Source organism: Lethenteron reissneri, chromosome 7, assembly GCF_015708825.2.
Source record: "Lethenteron reissneri isolate LAM-NWPU_2019-01 chromosome 7, ASM1570882v1, whole genome shotgun sequence".
Taxonomy (NCBI): domain Eukaryota; kingdom Metazoa; phylum Chordata; class Hyperoartia; order Petromyzontiformes; family Petromyzontidae; genus Lethenteron; species Lethenteron reissneri.
Window position 1 is genome coordinate 6468148 of NC_083785.1, and position 20702 is coordinate 6488849.

Below are 20702 nucleotides of genomic sequence, written 5' to 3' on the forward strand. Positions count from 1 at the left end.
CAAGACTGTCGGGCTGCCCCCACGCCCGCGCTCCCCTTCTTCTTACGCCGCTACCATTAATCCGGGTCCATGATGGCGTACACGCGGTGATGGTTTGTGAACGTGCGCGGGGGACACGAACCGCGTGGAGGTGACACTAATGATTGTGGGGGCGAGGGAGGTTGCGGTGGTGTCATCACCTCAAGAGCTGTGCAGGAAATAAACAAACACGATCATCGTCAGCGGTCACGGTCAATCCACTGCTGGATGAAGGCCTCCTCCTCCCGCAAGTCGTCGCCGTCTCTCACCATCCCGCATGCGATGTCGCAATCCCACCCAGCGCCCTGCACTAGAAATAATTTAAAGGCTCCATCTCCCCACGGTGGTGGACCCGTTTGGGACCCCCCCCCCCCACTCTGCCCCCCACCACCACTCACCCCAAATCCCGGCAATAAAAGAAGGGGGGGTAGGTGCATGGGGGGCTCCCCGCTGGGCAGGGGTCGGCCTCGGCCACGCGGTGCCGGGTGAAATCGGCGTCAGGGGAGAGAGAGACAAAGAGTCGCCAAGAGCCCGGGACGAGCCCGGCCTCGTTCATTAAATAAGCCCCTCCCAGCAATTAGCGAAGCTCGTTACGCAAGTCAGCAGCGGTCGTCCTATGGACAGTCTCGCCGCCGCCGTCGCCGCCCCGGCACAGGAATGTGGAATGGCTCCCAGCGCTGGTTCTACAGAGCTGTACGCAGGGGACTGAGCATCGTCTCGAAGTGAGCGCGATTTCACTTTGGTGACCGTGGCGATGAGCAGAGTGATGGGCGGGCTATGGGGGTGGAGGTTCGAGGGAGGGGAGGTATTGAGATTGATTTGCATTCATCGACGTGGTGGGCCCTGTCTCTCGGTTACAGCGAGTCCTCATTTAACGGCGTAGATGCGTTCCTGAAAAGTGCCACGTTAAGCGAAAATCGCGTTAAGCGAAAAAACACTTCTCCCATTGATAACAAACGATAGAGTTTGGCGAGATACGATGCACGCGCACACAATACGATGGCGAGACAAATCACTTAGGGTATGCCACCGTGTGACTGTGTCATTCTGCGTACTGTATCACACCGCTCAGCCGCGCAGTTCAACAATGTAGTTCGTCGTTAACCGCTCATGAACCGCGTTATAACGGGCGCGTTCCGCGTCGTGCAAAGAGTGTTCCCTGATGTAAGAACTGCGTTCTCACGGAAACGCGTTGTGTGAGCACTTGCCTATTGTATTATATATTTATGTCTTTGACTCTTCCGCTATCCCATGCAATGGTTTGCTCTCGACGTCCACGAAACGAGACGACTCTCGCAATGAGCAGCAACCTTCGTGGCGTGCGGCAGAGAACGCCCCGCGGAAGTTGATGCCACGGAACAGCTTCTGAGAAGCCCTGCCCAGCGACATATCTCATCGACGCACCATGCGGCGATGAACTCTCTCTCTCTCTCTGGCACGCCCTGCTGCGGAGGGGAAAGGAAGATGTTGGTCGCATGGCAGTCAAACTGAAATGCACCGTAAACTCTCTGGACCATAAGGCTCAACCCTGACCCGACGATTGCGTTAAAGCACAGGGGGGCAGGGTGCGTCTTGCAATCGCATTTGTGTGCTGCGAAGAAAGGGACCTTTACCCAAAACGTCGCCTGTTATGTATTGATAATAATAGGTTAGATGTTCATCAGGCCACACACACGCAGACACGCGCAGCGTTGTTGTGTTGGTTATCGACGAAAGTGTTGGCGTGGCTTTGTTCATTGTGTTTTTTCAACTTTGCCAACATAGCAGCAGCAGCAACATCACCAAATAATGTGTTTTTTTATCATCTAGAAAGTACGTGTTTCTGATATTTTATATATAATTCGGCCACTGTGTGTGTGACCAGATTTATTTAACTTTATTGACATCGGGTACACGTTTGGGTGCGTATTATTTTCCGGGGGCGTCTTATCATCCGAACAATACCGGACATCACGTGCAAGTCATTGACGATGACCCCATCGACTCGCCGAAACTGCTCTAACCACTGTGGTTGGACAGCTAGAACCCTGGAGTCGAGCCCAGCATCTCAACGACACAAGGTTCGCATTATCTGACCTTGGTTCCACTTCACGGTGGTTCCAATCTCCGCAGGGCTGCACGTTCCACCGAGCCACCGGTGCTGTGTGCACCCAGCTGACGAGCACTCAAGGGGAACGAGTCCATCAGTGTGCGCGCGTGCAAAGGCTTCAGGGACAAAGAGGCAGTGATGAGACGGTGTTTTGATTCATGTGGAAACAGCAAACACGTTTTTTTTGTCGGCGACGTATTTAGTTTGTTTTGTTATGATGATGATTATTATTACTGCGGATAGTACACGGACGCAAGCGTGTAAACAGGGCGATGTTTTGAGCTCCATGATGATGTCTGACCGGCCCTCGGAGCGATGATACCGTCTGTTTATTAAACATCAACATCCCAATGCAACACTCGCAAATATGTTCTGCTCCGCTCTCAATTTTAATTCCCGGTAGCGGGGAGGGGGGCAGGAGGCGGGGTTAGGCAAGAGAGGGGGGATGGGGTGAGTGAGTTGTGTTTGTGATGGGGTGGATGGGTGGGTCCCAAAACGCGAGAATCAGCGAGACCGATGCTGACTGAGAGAGCGGTGTGGCCCTCAAAGCCACCGCTTGCATCGCATCTCCCACCAGAGAGATCCCCTCCCCTCGGCCCCCCCCCCATATCTCGTGTCCACTCTCCCCACCTACCCGCAACTCACCGCCCCCACCCCTCTCCCCCGTACCCCCCCCCCTCCCTCCCTCTCCACGCAGACTCTGTGAATAGTGTCTGTCTCGTGGCGGCGAGAAACCTGAGCCGGGCTCTGGGCGTGCTTGGCTCTCCGCTTCTGCCCCCCCCCCCCACCGTGTACAGCGAGAGAGCCCCCCCCCCCCCCCCAGTTCCCACCTACCCGAGTGGGTTCCCCAAGCTCCCCGGCTCTCCTCCTAACCCCCCTCCCAGCCTCCCTGCGACTCCCACCTCATCCCTCCCCCTTGGTCCCTCCCAATAGCAGCTCCGCGGGGCACGAGGAGGCTTGAGTCGCGATTGCAAAGCGCCGCGCACGGATCCTCGCTCCGCGTCCCTCCAGCGCGGCCGTGACGGACGCAGGGTCCGGTGGAGCGAGCGAGAGGGGAGGAGCGGGTGAGAGGGTGGTAGGGAGGGAGACGGAGTGAGCGAGCGAGAGGGGAGGAGCGAGCGAGAGGGTGAGTGGGTAGATGATTGGTCGAGTGCGTGCGTGAGTTTGGCGAAGCGAGGGAGCGCGGAGTGAATTGTTGTTGAGCAAGCGCGACATCGAGTGAGCGAGAGAGCGCGGGTGAAGCGAGCGAGTCGTCGATTCAGCCGTCGAATACTCGAGTGAGCAGGTGGTTAGGTGAGCGAGCAAGCGAGCGAGCCAGTGCGTGCTCGCTGTCAACGAGTCGGCGAGCAGATCATTGGGGTGGGGTAGGGGGGGGTAGCCCAGCGAGTGTCCACCATGGGCGAGCAGCCGCCTCGGGCGGAGCTCACGGCCGTCGAGGAGCTCCACCGGGCCGAGAGCGACGGACGCGCCACGCCGTCGTCTTTGAGCGCCTCCGCCGCCGCCAAAGACTCCGCGGGCGTCGCCGTCGACACCGCGGGGGTCCACGCGCTGCTCGAGCGACTCCTCAAGACGGTGGAGAGCGTGCAGGAGTCGCAGCTGAAGATGGAGCAGCGGCAGGGGGACATCGAGGGCACGGTGAAGTCCATCGAGGCGGAGGTGGAGGGCTTCTGCCGGGCGCACGCGGCCACGGCGGGCACGGTGAGGCAGGTGCTGGAGAAGGCGCGCAAAGTGAGCGCGAACGTCAAGGACGTGCGTGTCCGCCTCGACAAGCAGAGCCACGAGGTAAAGAAGCTGGAGGCCAACCACGCCGAGCTGATGAAGAGGAACAACTTCCGAATCATGGTCTACCAGGTGAGGGTGTTCTCCGGGGGCACGTGCGGAGGGGAGGGGCGGTGGGTGGGAGCGGTGCGCGGAGGCGGGGGTAAGGTGGGACAGGGGTGTTGGGATGCAAGGGGTGCTGAGGGGCGGGGGAACAGTGGGGGAGCAGGGACAGTCGGTAGGGCAGGGCGCTGAGAGAGATATTTGCGCCACCACAACCACCACTCACAGCAGCAACCTCGGTGTCGGTGATGCGAATGAGGTTTGACCCCAGTCATTGGGGCTTCAATGGGCCCCCGTACCACCTGCACATGGGCCCCGGGGAATAGACATCACCTCCGGCGCCAATGTTAACACTCTCTAGCGACCTGCACGCTTCACTCATAAACAAGATCAATAATCATTATGGGATTGATTTACCCAGAAAAGCCTCAGAGTCTTGCGGTTGCCTTTCAGAAGGGCCCTGCTACATTGCGACGAGAGTCCAATGCGTTGGATTTAGCGAGAGTTTGGGAGCACGTGGGAGGGAACCGGGAAAGCCGACAAGCCGGGGAGAGGAACGCTCCCAATAGATTCGCACAGATGTATTTAAGAAGCTCCATTGCTATGCTGCCAGCGGGTGGCCACGTGGTGGCTCTGGCTACAGACACAACCTGGCCAACTGGGGCCACGTCACCTCCATTCTCAAACCTCGCCACCATCAGCTCCATCACCCAACGGCATTCGTCTATAACTCTGTGGCCTTAAATTAAAAAGTGTAAACCGTACAGTCGTCTGTGACGTTACGGGCAATGCCCCTTCTTAGCAGTGCATGTCGCTTGACGAAGGATCATTGTCCGAAACGTTACTTATAACATTTCTATATTTTTCCCTTTAAGGCCGCTGTGTTTTTTTCACGAATGTGTTCAGTTTTTTTTGTATTGTTGTTTTATAATTGGGCACCAATGCCAACAACGCGGCAGCAGCAGCAGCACCACTGAATCATTTGGCGATTCAACACAGGGAGAGAGGGGGGAGTGGGGAGAGTTTCCCACCATGCGACTGCTAAATGGATCACGCCCTGGTTATAGAAAGCGACATACGTCGCACTGGAGCTGATGAGTGTTTCTCTAAATTTAACTCGAGCCACGCGGCCCCATTTCGCTCCTCCCCGGGGCCCAGGGTCCGAGAGGCCCAGGTTATTCACCCTCTCAGCGGCTCCAGATTCCGAATGGAATCCACGGACCGGGTTTTGTGGGAAACCGGCCGCGGGCAGGTGCATTGGAGAGTACACGGGCGCGCGCGTGTGTGCGTGCAAGTGCTAAGAGATGGAATTGGTGGCCCATGGAGTGGAAGAACGTTTAGTGGGAGCGAGATATTTGTGTGAAATGTAAGATGCCCATGTGCCTACATTTGTTTCATTAAGTACGTGCTAGCGACCTGCGATGACAGCGTGATTCACAAGCACGAGCATGCACACAACAATGTTGAACAGACAACGGCAAAGTGTGCGGAGAAAAACGTGGGAAGAGGCAACACGTTTGGAATTATATTGAGAGACAGAAAGAGGAGGGCTTTGATGCGATAACCTATGCAGGTTCGTAACATCATTCAACCCGATAATTTGTTTTTTACCCTTTTATCTGGCAAAAAAGAAAACTAACACATTTTTTTACAAGGAGTCATGTTTGTATAGACCACAACACCTGCAGTCATAATGCAAAAAAAAGCATAACTCTGATAATGTATGCACTGTCCTTGAAGTTGATTGCTCCACACCCGAGACAGCTTTCCTTAGAACCCCGAGCTCTCATACTCTGATGGTGCATTGTTTTTGAGTTGTGCGCCTTTTGGCGTCATCTGGTCCAACACCATGTGAGACTAGGCTCTAAGGAAAGCTGTCTCGGGTGTGGACCAATGAACTTCAAGGACAGTGCATACATTATCAGAGTTATGTTTTTTGTTTGCATTATGACTCCAGGTATTGTGGTCTATGCAAATATGACTCCTTGCAAAAAAGATGTCAGTTTTTTTGCCAGATAAAAGGGTAAAAAAACAATTATCATATTTTTCACTGGCAAATGAGGTTCCAATGGTGTAAATCATTCAACCCGTTCCAAGAGTTGGCTTCGACGTAATACGTCACGGCTGGATGGGACGATGGGCAGTGGTCAAGGGTAACAACGGAGTGGCAGCCGAGGAGTGGAGCGCGTCCGAGGTGGGCAGCTCACGTGCAGCGGACGCTCGGTGCACGATTAACAAAGAGGGGGTCGTGAGAGATGAAGGGCGTTTTGGGGTGGCCGTCATCCAGCAGTGGACTGACCATGGCTGCCGATTATGAATTATTTGGGTGACCAGCGCGCGTGAATTGGCTTGATGTGGTATTTTCATCCAGCAGTGGATTGACACAAAGGACAGTTGATAAAGCAACAACTTGTTTGAAGTTTGTTTTGTGTCGTCTTTGGACTATATATTTTTTTTGTAAATAACAAGTATGGGCGTGGCCCGGTCGTCCCTCCCTCCCGTCAGCCTGCCAGCAAAACTTTGTTCGACTATAGCAGGGGTCGGCAACCAAAATAACAAGAAGAGCCGTTTCTTTCCAATACGGGCTGCTTCTTGACGACATATCGTCAAGAAGCAGCCCGTAAAGAGCCGCATGCGGCTCCGGAGCCGTAGGTTGCCGACCCCTGGGCTATAGGATAAAAAACGGTCGACACCCTGCGTGGCTCTGGCAAGTGAAATGTCGGGATTGCTTTTATCAACTAATTATCTGCTGTGCGTTATTTGATATAAAAAAACTGTGTGGTCTAGACACGTGTGCACTTCATACAGATTGATAACCCTTATATATAGTCGGCGAGCGGTTGCGCAATGGTTATGAAACCGGTGACCCGATTCCAATTCGCGTCGATGCTCAACATCAGCAGCGAGTGACGTCTGAACCGCTATTGCCCCGTCTCACCAATCCACACTCACCTATCACTATCTCTAACCCTATCTCTAACCCTATCTCTAACTCGAACCCTCTCTCTAACCCTAACTCTACCCCTATCTCTAACTCTACCCCTATCTCTAGCCCTATCTCTAATTCTACCCCTATCTTTAACCCTAACTATACCCCTATCTCTACCCCTACCCCTCTCTCTCTAACCCTAACCCTATCCTTATCTCTAACTCTACCCTTATCTCTACCCCTACCCCTCTCTCTAACCCTAACTCTACCCCTATCTCTAACTCTAACCATATCTCTAACTCTACCCCTATCTCTACCCCTATCTCTAACTCTATCCGCTCCCCGTCCCCCACTCGAGCCCCCCGCCTCGTGCCGGCTCAGCGCTTTGATTGTTGTCTCTGTAAGCCCGCCCCCCCGCTCTGGGGGAGTGAGGGTGGTGGGGTGAGTGGGAGGCATTGGCAGCTCAACTCTGACGCCCTCGGGGCAGAGGTGGGGTTGGGGGGTAGGGTTGGGGAGTAGGGTGGGGGCGATGAAGGGGGGGGAGGGTGACGAGATGTTAACTACCTCGCCTGGTATGCAGCAGGTCGTGGGTTCGATCCCGACCCTGACGCCTGCTGTATATTTGGAGTTTGCGTGTCTCTCTCCCCCCGGTTTTTCCCTCCACATTTAGAAACACGCTTTGAGAGTATTTGGCTGCTATCAATTTCCACGTGATAAGCCACTTCGTTGAGCTATCATTTGTGAACCAGGTTGCTTCCGATAAAGAGCTACATAGCTCAGTGGGCCTGACCTGGTAAAATACAAAATAAAATCGTTTTAGTTGCGTGTGGGGTGGGAAGCACCAGGCGATGATCACTCTGTGATGCTGCTCGGCATGGACCACGCACGGCACGAACCGAAGGCACCTAGGAGAGCCGTACGGCAGCACCGCGAAAACCCACGCGGGCAGTCACGAGCGATGGTGATCTTAACGTTGGCTGGGACACGGGTGTTGGTGGTGGTTTTGGTGGTGCCATTGGTGATGGTGGCCCTTACCGCAGCCCAAATTTGAACGGAGGGCGTGAGAGATGGGACGTGGGATCTGTGACCGGGGTAGTGAGGCTTAGTACCTTGAAACTGGAATCTGAACCTGGAATTTGGTTCTGAAATATGGAACCCAAAATCTCGATCCCGGGGTTTCAATTCGAGTCAGGTGATTCCCGCTCCTGCCATCTACACACAGCACCTTCCTCCCCACGTCCTGAGGATCATGACGATTCAACAAGTGATGATGACGAGCAACCAAAGCAATCTGTGTAACGTGCGCGCACGCTCTGTGTGTTTCAGGAGGGCTCCGACGCCCCGATCTCCATCGCGACGAGCAGCAAACGCTCCAAGTCTGAGCTGGCCGCAGGTGGAGCAGCCGCCGCTGCCGCAGGCGGAGCCACCGGCTGGAGCCGGCGGAGCGGAGCCGCGAAACGGAGCCGAGGCGCCGGCGTCGGAGGCGTCTCCCAAAGAGATCGTGGACGAGGCGACCAACCCGTTCGAGGCGGACACGGAGGCGCTCAACCTCTCGTCGGACGAGGACGTGGAGATGATCGAGGAGGTGGAGTCGACGGCGTCGAAGCTGCGCCGGACCGGCAAGAAGCGCGTGGAGAGCATCAGGAAGGCGTTCTCTCGGGAGAACTTCGAGAAGAAGGTGAACAGGATCGTGTCGCCCGAGAAGCGCGAGAAGATCAAGAGCACGTTCACGCACCGCCGCAAGGCGTCGGCGGACGCGGGCGAGCCGCACGGCGGGGGCGAGCCGTCCTCGGCGGGCGACGCCTCGGCCGGGGAGGCTCCGTCCACTCCGGGGGAGACGCGGCGGGAGGACGACGACAAGGTCGAGGCGCGGGACGCTCACGGGGTGGCGGCCGAGGTCCCGGCGGACCTGGCCGCCCCGGGGACGCCGTCGTCCTCCACGGCGTCGCAGCGCTCGTCCAGCATGAAGCGCATGGAGAGCATGAAGAAGGCCATGAGTCGCGAGAACATCGAGAAGAAGGTGGACACGCTGGGCAGGAAGATCGTGCCGCCCGAGAAGCGCGACAAGATCAAGAAGTCGCTGACGCCCGACCACAAGAAGGGCGCGCGCTCCAACACCTCGTCCTTCAAGGTGCCGCCCTTCAGCTTCACCGTCAAGAAGTTCAGGGAGGGCGACGCCGTAGAGGTGGAGGATTTCGAGATCGACCCCAACAACGTGGAGATCCTGAGTGGCAGCGAGGCGCTGCCCGACGACCACGGCCACCGCGTGGAGACCCCGCCGCCCGACTCCCAGGAGCCGCACAGCGAGGCGGGGCCACCGACCTTCGCGGTTCGGATCGCGCCGCCGGCGCCGGGCGGAGGCGACGAGGCTCCGGCGGCGCTCGCCTCCGTGGAGCAGAAGGCGTGAGAGGAGGCGCCGGCGCTGAGGCGGAGGAGACGGAGCGAGAGACGTTGACCTGGGTCGCGCGACGCGGCGTGGCCGTCAGGGGAATCCGTGGCGCGCTCGGGGTGGGGGGAGGGGGGCGTGTTTTGAGTGGTGTTTTGAGAATGACGTTAGAACTTGGGATCTGAGTGGATGAAGTGAACTGAGTCACGTGGCATGGAGGCATGGAGGAAGAGGTGGGGGGGGGGGATGAGGATCGCGGACGTGGATCGGGAGCCGTGGGAATTACATGAAGCGGCGGGATGGATCTGGAGCCGAAGCTGTTTGGATCACGCGTGGATCAGAGGGATGCGGGGATGGCATTAGCGGATGGGTTCAATCAGTCGGGATGAAACGGAACAGATGGGTTTATCAGAAAGTGAAAGAATCGCGTGGATTGAGATGGAGCTGAATGGATCGCCTGGGTCACGGGTGCCGTGGAGGATGACGTGGGTCAGAGCTGTGGATGTGGAACTGGGAGGCGAATCGCGTGGAGCAGATGGTTGGAGCTGAAGCCGAGTGGGTGACGTCGAGCAGGGGAGCGGCGCCGTGGAGATCACGCGGAGCGGATGGACAGAGATGAAGCTGTGGGACGAGGAGGGTGATGAGGACGAGGGAGAGTTTTGCGACGATTTACAAAATCCTTCGTCGGCATTAACGATCTCCGCATCGTTCGCTCGCTCGCTCGCTCGTGCGCGGAGGCTCAATCCGCCCGACCTATCGAGGCAAATTTTCGCTTCTGTCTCATTGCCGGCGGCCGCGGCGGCTCCTGCTCGTCTTTCATGTGCCTGCGAGCGCACATTGGCAAGCAGCGCACACGTCCTAGCAGAGTGTGAATCTCGCCAGGTGGACGGGGGGGGGGGGGTGGTGGTGCGGAGGCGAGCTGAGGGTTGCGGTGAGGGTAGTGGAGATGGTTTGTGGTGGGGGGTGTGGGGGAGCAGATATGGGTGCAGCACAACAGCCGCGGGGAGGGTTATGGGAGTCGGGGTGATGTAATGTTCACTGATGTGAAAATGAGCTTCCAAGGCTACGGGGCTACTCCGCTGAGCAAAAGCCAACAGGCTGGTGCAGGTGTGGCCCAGCACTCGTGCTGCGTGAGATTTATAAGCAAAAGTTCCGAGCAGTGAGCGATGGTGATCACGGCGCTGCTTTGTTTATAGGGATGATGGTGGTGGTGGAGGTGGTGGTGGAGGTTGGTGGAGGTTGATGGTTCAGTGTCGGCTCGCCATTAGGGGGCCGGTTGGAACCGGGCGCCACTCGAGGAAGACTACAAAAACAACACAACAACAATAACAGTACAACAACAACACAACTACGACAAGACAACACCAACACAGAAAAATACAACAACACAACCTTTTCATGTATCTACGGGACCTGTATTGCCAGTATCAAATGGTGAAATGAGAAGAATAGGCTTTTAGCCCCTTCATGGCCAATACCGCAGGAGGCGTTCAGATGTTCAAACACCAATAGACACCGAGTCTGCATGAGCCACACACGTACGCGTGGCGACACGTAAAAACAAGCGTGCTCTGATAATATGGGCATTTTCTTGGTTCTTTCGGTAAAGTCACGTAGAAGGGAAGTAATACAATAATAAAAATAAAACATAATAAAATAATTCTCACCTGAGGACGGCTGCTTGCGTTGTGGCCGAAACGTCGTGAGAATTATTTTATTATGTTTTATTTTTATTATTTTATTACTTCCCTTCTACGTGACTTTACCGAAAGAACCAAGAAGATGAATCCCTGCAGTCACGAAAGCTTTAAATCGAAATTTAATATGGGCATTGTCTTTGAAACTGATTGGCCTACTACAGCAGAGACCAGCCTCCTCCATTGCCTTGTCCCACCGCCAGTGTTAGACCAGAGAACGCGAACAGGCGAACAGTACAAAGGCAATGCACGTATCAAAGCAACAACAACAACAAATGAAGATTCAACAACAGCAACAATAATAATGATGGTAGCTTCAGGTTGAGCAGTGAAACCTACGGGCCTTTATTTATGCCAAAATCAAAATGATGAAACAAGAAGAATAATTTTTACCCTCTCCGACTTCCCTGGTTGTAATCGTGAACACACTGAACTTTCAGGGACAGTTAGATTCGATCTTCGGGCGCGGCACTTGAAACAATGGTGCCAGTTTCTTAAATCAGCCCCCCCCACCCACCACCGCTAAGCCCAGCCCCGCCCCTTGGTAGCAGTAGGGGTGGATTCACCACAGCAGATCGGGCAGGTGGGGTAAAGTGTGGGTAGCCCCACCTCTTCCAAGACGTCTGGTCTAGCACGGTTGTCTACGTACGGTGCGACAGAAGTTCAGCGTACATACATTATCAGCCACCGTACGTGATACTGGCCGGATGAAGACCTATCCGTGCTGTGATCATCTCTCACGCTCCTGCGACACAACAAGTTCAGCATACATACATGGTCAGCGTGAAAGAGGAGACCAAATACCCTCTATAGTAGTAGAGGCCCTTCTGGCAGCAGTGGTGCGAGCAAGGCTGCATCTTTATCCTTTACAACCCCCACGTACTGCCCCCCCCCCCCCCACCGATTCCTCTCCCACCTACCCCCACCACCCCCCGAGAGAATCTTTACCCAACCAACAATCTACTTGCCCACCAGCCGCCACTGATGATGATTGTGATGGAGTTCATTTACCCCGGAACGCCTCGACTGAGTCTCAAAACTAGTTCTCAAGAGGGTCCCTGCGACAATGGGACATTTCTCTTCTTCTTGGTTCTTTCGGTAAAGTCACGTAGAAGGGAAGTAATAAAATAATAAAAATAAAACATAATAAAATAATTCTCACGACGTTTCGGCTACAACGCAAGCAGCCGTCTTCAGGTGAAGAATGAGACACTGCCAAGCTAGGAGCTTATATATAAGCTGGGTTGGAGGTGGAAGAGCGCCTTAACAAAAAGAAAAATGGGACATTTCTTTTGTAAGCTAATCGCGTTTGGTTTATGTGTGTGTGTGTTGGGGTGGGGGGAGTGGGACCCCGGGAGAAACCCCACCACGCATACGTGGAGGGTGACACTCGGACAGCTGAGCAGGCGAGTTCACGAAACCCACTGTGCTGCGCTGCGCGTTTTCATGGCCACCTCGCAGCTCAGCGGGTTTGTAAATCTCACCGATCTTTGCGTGATCCACCGACCCTTAGGCTCCAAAGTGCTTAGATCGCCGACGCGAATCGCTGCCACGCAAAGCCTCAATGAGTCTCAATACCCGTTAGTGTAGAGCAGTGCTTCTTAAGCTTGACTGCAGCCTTGCATCCCTTTGGTGCTCAATCGTTCAAACAATGTGTAAAGTTGATCAATACATCGGAGGTTGATGAAACAAAGTCAGTTGTTCTTACGTGCCAGTGCTTAATTTGTGTTTTCGATTATTTACCTTTAAAAAACAAATCTGGCCGTGTCTCGCATCCCCCAGAAAGGGCATCTCCAGTGGGTGCGAGATGCGTGCACCCCAGGTTGAGAACAAGAAGAATAAGAACCACTCACTGGTTTAGAGAGAGTGTCCTCGCCAACAACATCTGGTAACACAGCAGCACTTATTTTTTAAACAAGTCTGACTCTGCTGATGAGACCGAGAAGGTTGAAACCGCTCCAGAGATTGTTTAAACAAAATGCTGCTGGATGATATTGGTCTGTAAAGCCAATAGGCCGATGGGCTCCAACGAGTTTTTATTTTCTACGTGCAGATAGTACGGGGCCTTGCTTCTGTTTACTTTCCCCTTCTCAGGAGGGTCCTGCTATTGATGTTTGGCTGCTTGCTTTATTGAGTGTGGGTTTTTCGTGATGTTAATAAAAGTGTAAGGGCAGCACCTGTCACTATTAATCGTCCCCCAGCGCGCAACTTGTATCGTCCACCCATCACCGAGCACCTGCGTTGCGTCACGCGGTTTGGACTATTCCAATGCGATGATGGGGGGAGTGGAGGGGCGGAGTGTGTTCACCTCTCCTCCCTGACCATCCCGTGAGCATCAGAACATCAAACAACATAGCACCATCATGGGACCTCCTTTGCCAGTACCAAAATATACTAATAGGGGTTTTCTCCTTTTTTCTGGCAACAAAACTGACACCTTTTGCAAGGAATCATGCTTACATTAACCACAATACTTGCAGTCAAATGCAAAAAAAAGGAGAAAAACCCTATTACTGTAGTATATTTTGGTACTGGCAAAGAGGTCCCATTATGTAGCTGCTCACCCCGAGCTCTCATTACTCTGATAGTGCGTTGTCTTTGAACTGTGCGCCTTTTGGCGTCATCTGGTCGAACACCATATGAGACTAGGCTCTAAAGAAAGCTGTCTCTGGTGTAGACCAATCAGTTTCAAAGACAATGCATAAATTATCAGAGTATTGTTTTTTGTTTGCATTTGACTGCAAGTATTGTGGTTAATGTAAGCATGATTCCTTGCAAAAGGTGTCAGTTTTGTTGCCAGAAAAAAGGGGAAAACCCCTATTAGTAACATAGCACCATTTAAGCCGACACCAATTGCTATACTATAATGGACGAACGTGCCCCCCGCCACGATAACGTGGAATATCCATCATTTTGCTCAGGGCCACCAGCAGAGATGATGATCACCGTGAGAATCTTAAGAGATGTATATTTCTGGCCGACTTCGACTCAGACCGTCATCCTCTGGGGGCTCGATGAATCCATTAGGGCTTTGTACGAGAAGTCATAACCGGTTTCATCCAGCACGGTCGCGACACGTGGCCTTCATCCAGCAGTGTCGCGTGACCACAGCGGTCGGGGTGCAGAACGCGTCCCAGACGACGACACAGGTGGCGATGATGATGACGATGAGATCAACTCGTGCGCAAGTGCTGCGTGCATTACCGCATGGCGGGTTCGTGTAAGAAGATAGGTGTCGGCTTTGGCATCCGGCAGTGGATAGACCATAGCTGATGACGATGTCGATGTCTCGTATGCGCAACGGAGGCTCGGCTTTGCTTGGCTGTCTGTAAGATAAGCAGCGGCGCGCTGTCATGTCCAACCACGGCCCTCCCTGCAGCTCGCGTACGGTCTGCATGGGGTCGCGTGACCCCCTCCGACCCCTGTAATCGTCCCGTCTTCCCCTGATCCCGCAGCCCCTCGAGAACTGCCCTCGAGCACCGCCCCTTCGCCTTGACTCGAGTTGGCTGATGTGTTTGTGTACCCGCGGTTTCAAGCGGGGGTTTGACTCGTCCGCGTCACGCTTCATTTGCAGCATGCATGCCGAGTCAGCAGATGTGGCGCCTCGAGGTGACGCGTGGCTTTAGATGACGTAGAGCGTGGTGCTGCTGCCCCCCTCCTGCCCCCCTCCTGCCCCTCTCCTCCTCCTCCCTTCATCCCCCGCATCTTGACTACCCCTCCCCCATGCTCTTTAATCCCCCACTACCCCCCGCTGCCTCATCCCCCACTCCTGGTATAGTTCCTCCCCCTCTTCCCGACATCTACGATTTACCCCCCCCCCACTCTCTCTCTCCCCGCATCTTGACTTCTGCCTCTCCCCTTCACCCCCCCCAGCCCCCCACGCATCTCGGCCCCCCCCCACCCTCCCCTCTCCCTCCGCGCGTTCCCCCTCTCGCGTTTTAACTCTGGGATCCGCGGTGGCTAGGAGATGTTAACTCCCTCGCCCGGTATGCAGGAGGTCGTGGGTTCGATGCTAACCACGACGTCTGTGTATTTCCGGGTCCTCCGGTTTTTTCCTCCACATGTCGAAGCAACATCACGCGTTGAGAGTATTTGGTTGCGATAAATGTCCACGTGCTGAGCCACTTCACTGAGCTATGATTTGTGGCCACGTCGCTTCTGAAAAAGAGCTACATAGCTCAGTGAGCCTTATCTGGTATTCTTTTAAATACTTCTCTCCCCCCACTCATTGTTCCTCGACCTCCTCCCCCCACCTACCGCGCCCCAGGCATGTAACGATTTGTCTATTTAATCCATTATCAGAGATTTATGCAAATTGCACAATGCAATCCGGATTGACGCAGCGCCTACACCGTGAAAATTGATGGCGCATTTGGGCTAAAGGAGCGAACGCGGCTGACAATAGGAACGAGATAAAAACACTCAAACACACATCGAGAATTTAATCGAATCTCCGCCCGCGAGTCGCGATAATCGAATCGCGATGAACCCAATTTGCGGTGCGTTCATCGCGAGGAGTGAGCCTCGCGGTGTCGGCTCTGTGTGGATCGTCGCACGCCCCGACGCTCGGTGCTCCAGACCGCCGCGGTGTCGTGTCAACTTGTCTACACGATTAATGAATGAGCGTGTTTATTAATTTACTAATTATCTCTTGACGACTGTCGCGCTACGAAATCCCAATAAACACGTGTTCATGCGACTCCTCTGCGACTCGACTCTTTCCTGCGGGTTCACGTGGTGGGCCCAGGTGTGTGGTGGTGGGGTCCATGTAGGTGAACCCCGCCCCTACCCACCCCGCGGAGGCAGCCCCGCCCCTCGCCCACTCCATTCCACCTCCCATCAGCCTAATTGGCGAGCTCATTAAGGGTGCGGAAATCGCAGGTGGGGATGGACGGGGAACCCCAGAGGCGTAGGCACGGAGACGACGGGAGACAGGCACAGTGGGGGTCACGGAGAGACGGGGAGAGAGACGCACACAGATACACAGAATCACGGAGAGACGGGGAGAGAGACGCACACAGAGACACAGAATCACGAAGAGACGGGGAGAGAGACGCACACAGATACACAGAATCACGGAGAGACGGGGAGAGAGACGCACACAGATACACAGAATCACAAAGAGACGGGGAGAAAGACGCACACAGATACACAGAATCACGGAGAGACGGGGAGAGAGACGCACACAGATACACAGAATCACGGAGAGACGGGGAGAGAGACGCACACAAAGACACAGAATCACGAAGAGACGGGGAGAGAGACGCACACAGATACACAGAATCACGAAGAGACGGGGAGAGAGACGCACACAGATACACAGAATCACGGAGAGACGGGGAGAGAGACGCACACAAAGACACAGAATCACGGAGAGACGGGGAGAGAGACGCACACAGATACACAGAATCACGAAGAGACGGGGAGAGAGACGCACACAGATACACAGAATCACGGAGAGACGGGGAGAGAGACGCACACAGAGACAGAATCACGGAGAGACGGGGAGAGAGACGCACACAGAGACACAGAATCACGGAGAGACGGGGAGAGAGACGCACGCAAAGACACAGAATCACGGAGAGACGGGGAGAGAGACGCACACAGAGACAGAATCACGGAGAGACGGGGAAAGAGACGCACACAGAGACACAGAATCACGGAGAGACGGGGAGAGAGACGCACACAGAGACAGAATCACGGAGAGACGGGGAGAGAGACGCACACAGATACACAGAATCACGGAGAGACGGGGAGAGAGACGCACACAGAGACACAGAATCACGGAGAGACGGGGAGAGAGACGCACACAGAGACAGAATCACGGAGAGACGGGGAGAGAGACGCACACAGAGACACAGAATCACGGAGAGACGGGGAGAGAGACGCACACAGAGACAGAATCACGGAGAGACGGGGAGAGAGACGCACACAGATACACAGAATCACGAAGAGACGGGGAGAGAGACGCACACAGAGACACAGAATCACGGAGAGACGGGGAGAGAGACGCACACAAAGACACAGAATCACGGAGAGACGGGGAGAGAGACGCACACAGATACACAGAATCACGAAGAGACGGGGAGAGAGACGCACACAGATACACAGAATCACGGAGAGACGGGGAGAGAGACGCACACAGAGACAGAATCACGGAGAGACGGGGAGAGAGACGCACACAGAGACACAGAATCACGGAGAGACGGGGAGAGAGACGCACGCAGAGACACAGAATCACGGAGAGACGGGGAGAGAGACGCACACAGAGACAGAATCACGGAGAGACGGGGAGAGAGACGCACACAGAGACACAGAATCACGGAGAGACGGGGAGAGAGACGCACACAGAGACAGAATCACGGAGAGACGGGGAGAGAGACGCACACAGATACACAGAATCACGGAGAGACGGGGAGAGAGACGCACACAGAGACACAGAATCACGGAGAGACGGGGAGAGAGACGCACACAGAGACAGAATCACGGAGAGACGGGGAGAGAGACGCACACAGAGACACAGAATCACGGAGAGACGTGGAGAGAGACGCACACAGAGACAGAATCACGGAGAGACGGGGAGAGAGACGCACGCAGATACACAGAATCACGGAGAGACGGGGAGAGAGACGCACGCAGAGACACAGAATCACGGAGAGACGGGGAGAGAGACGCACACAGAGACACAGAATCACGGAGAGACGGGGGGAGAGACGCACACAGATACACAGAATCACGGAGAGACGGGGACAGAGACGCACACAGAGACACAGAATCACGGAGAGACGGGGAGAGAGACGCACGCAGAGACAGAATCACGGAGAGACGGGAAGAAAGACACACGCAGACAGAGACACATAATCACGGAGAGACGGGGAGAGAGACGCACACAGAGAGACAGAATCACGGAGATACGGGGATAGAGACACACACAGAGACAGAATCACGGAGATACGGGGAGAGAGACGCACACAGAGACAGAATCACAGAGAGACGGGGAGAGAGACGCACACAGACACAGAATTACGGAGAGACGGGGACAGAGACGCACACAGAGACAGAATCAAGGAGAGACGGGGGAGAGAGACGCACGCAGAGACACATAATCCAGACTGAGACGCAGAGAGAAATGGGGGGGGGGGCGGCCATAGTCAATGAGAGATCCAGAGAATCGCGGAGAGATTCACGGAGAGACAGAGAACGGCAGAGACACGGGGACAGAGAGCGCGACACGGAGATAGGGAGAGAGACACGGAGTCTCGGAGACAGACACACACACACAAGCGGCACGGGGCGGGACATCGCAAGAGTATGTTTAGAGAGACAGAAGAGAGAGAGAGAGACAGCATTAGCAAAAGACACAGACACACAGAGAGCGCAGATATTTTGGAGCGAGTCCTGGAGAGTCCTAGAGAATCGAGAAGGGGGGGGGGGGCTGCATACGTGTTACACACGTGTGTGGACATGCCACGTGTTGCTGACACAGGTGACGTTCCTCCAGCCTTGACACTCACCCACGTGAGCATACGCATTGTGCGAGTGCGTCTGTGTGCGGTGTTGGACACTCACCACCCCGTGTGCCGTGGCGGCCTTCATAGCTGCTCGCTAGCATCACTCGTTCCATTATTAACCGGTCCGAGGCCTCCCTCAGGTCGACTCAGCCTGCGGTGCGTAAACACCACCGGTGGGGAGACAAAGGTGGCCGGGCGTGGTGCTAGCCGCACCACCCCCTAGTGCGCTGGCCTTCATAGCTGCTCGTTAGCAGCACTTGCGCTTGGGAAGGCTGTACAATGTGCATGCTACCTGTGCGTGTGTGTGTGTGGTGTCCGCGCGTGCGTCTGTGTGTCTGCATTGTCGTCTCGCTGGGTGCATGCATGCGGAGTAGCTGGAGGTGGACACGGCTTAGTGGAGTCCACCCCTCCCGAGTCGTCGCAGCGATGAACCCCGCCGCTGGCCTGAGCGCCTGCACGTGAGAGTGCCGCTGCTTCTCTGCGTGCACGTCAGCCATGCGAAGCGAAAGAAGAATATTCGTGCGTGGGCTGAGAGTGATGGGAGGACCAGGATGCGATGATGTGGCGCAGATGGGAGGAAGAGGAGCTGTGAAGAGGTGCGCATGAAATTATAGGAAGGAGTTCTGGGGTGATGAGGAAGTGTAAATGGAGACGAGTTGGAGATGAGCAGAGATGGTGTGAAAGATGCGAGGAGGAGATGATATGGGGCGACGGAGTTGGGGGGAGGCGTCGATGAGACAATATGAAGCAGACGCGGAGGTGGAGATGAGAGGAGATGGAGGCCAAGGCAGGCGGTGGAGGAGATCAGACGCCAAGGACGTGAGATGAGACGGAGTGGAGGATGACGTCTTGCAGAGGACGTGGGATAGAGGGCAGGAGATGAGGTGGATATAAATAGATGAGGTGTAGTGATGTAGAGGGAGGAGATGAAGTGAGATTCTGCGGAGGAGATGGAATCAATGAGAAGAGATGGCGTGAAGGAGATGTGATGAGGAGGTGAGGTGGAGACGAGGTGGAAGAGGTGAGAGTCATGGCCTAGGGACTTCGCCTTCAAAAATAACCCAGGAGTTGGCAGCGTGGGCACGCGCCCGGCATTCTCTCCCCGCTCCAATTCCACAAGGCAAGCTGTGGTGAGCGGAGAGGTGTGAGGTGCAGGGTGTGGTGAGTATAGAGGTGAGAGGTGCAGGGTGTGGTGAGTATAGAGGTGAGAGGGTGAGGCTACGGAGGGTGTGGAGGGAGGGGCATCCGAAAAAGTAATCTAAGAACAAGCTCAGGGTCCATAAAGCTCAAGGGGTCCCAGATTCCGGACAAAACAATCATACAGCCACCGATTATTAACTCAAATTAAAATCCTAATAGATATATCAAGCTAAGCATCGTACATTTCCAATTAAACTAGGTTCCAAAGCCAAGCGAGCCGATGTTGATGACCGTAACAATTTCGATTTGGCACTTTATTTGGCTAGATTCCAACTCTGAGAAGTAAAAATATCGGTTTGATTGTCATGCGACGAGCATTACTCTCTTTAGCAGAGCAGGTGCTGCCCCCTCCCATCCCACCCCACCCTTGTGTCAACCAGCAGCGGTCATCATCAGCAGCAGCAGCCACGCTCAATCCACTGCTGGATCAAAGCCACCGCCAAATCCTCGTCACCTCTCGTCGTGCTACAATGTAGCAATCCAATTATTTTCCACCGTGCGCACGAGACGATGTCATTCGCCACATGTCCACGGTGGATGTTCACTTAAACTATTCTCAGTAGCAGTTCCGGCATATCCATTTCCGTGGGACGTTCTCCAACACACACACAGTTGGAGAGGGTTGCGCTCCTCTCTAGGAAGGACCTGGATGGAGTCTTCACCTCTGCGCTGCGCTGCGTGGCTGTTCCCGTCGTGTTTTGGTCAGCGCGATGTCCGACGTTTTACCCCACGTGCTGGGAGCTACCTTCACGGAACTCCTCACGTGCAGATGCTCAAGAAGCTCCGAGCACGCGAAGCGAAACGTCGGACACCGCGCCGAACGCCACCACACGCCGGCACAATCGGAGATACCAAACGGGGAGCTACGCAGCGCAAACGAGAAAACCCAAACTCAGTTAAATCCTTTATATTATTACGTGGCACCGAAAGCATGGTACAATTCCAACGATAAACACACTGTCCGAAGTTCAGAATCAGAATCTGTATTCACACTGGAGGAATCCGATGAGCTATAAAACTTTTTTCACAGATGTCTTATAGGACAAGAAGA

The 20702-nt window shown here is 54.7% G+C and overlaps 1 protein-coding gene across 1 annotated transcript; it reads left to right on the plus strand.

The window, feature by feature from the left end:
* The first annotated feature begins 2981 nt into the window (after positions 1–2981).
* LOC133356958 (caveolae-associated protein 1-like) lies at positions 2982–9392 on the plus strand. The gene is given in 3 exon segments (XM_061574685.1): positions 2982–3958; positions 8184–8285; positions 8287–9392. Coding segments are annotated over 3 exon segments (1536 nt in total). The 5' UTR covers positions 2982–3502; the 3' UTR covers positions 9265–9392.
* Positions 9393–20702: the final 11310 nt, after the last annotated feature.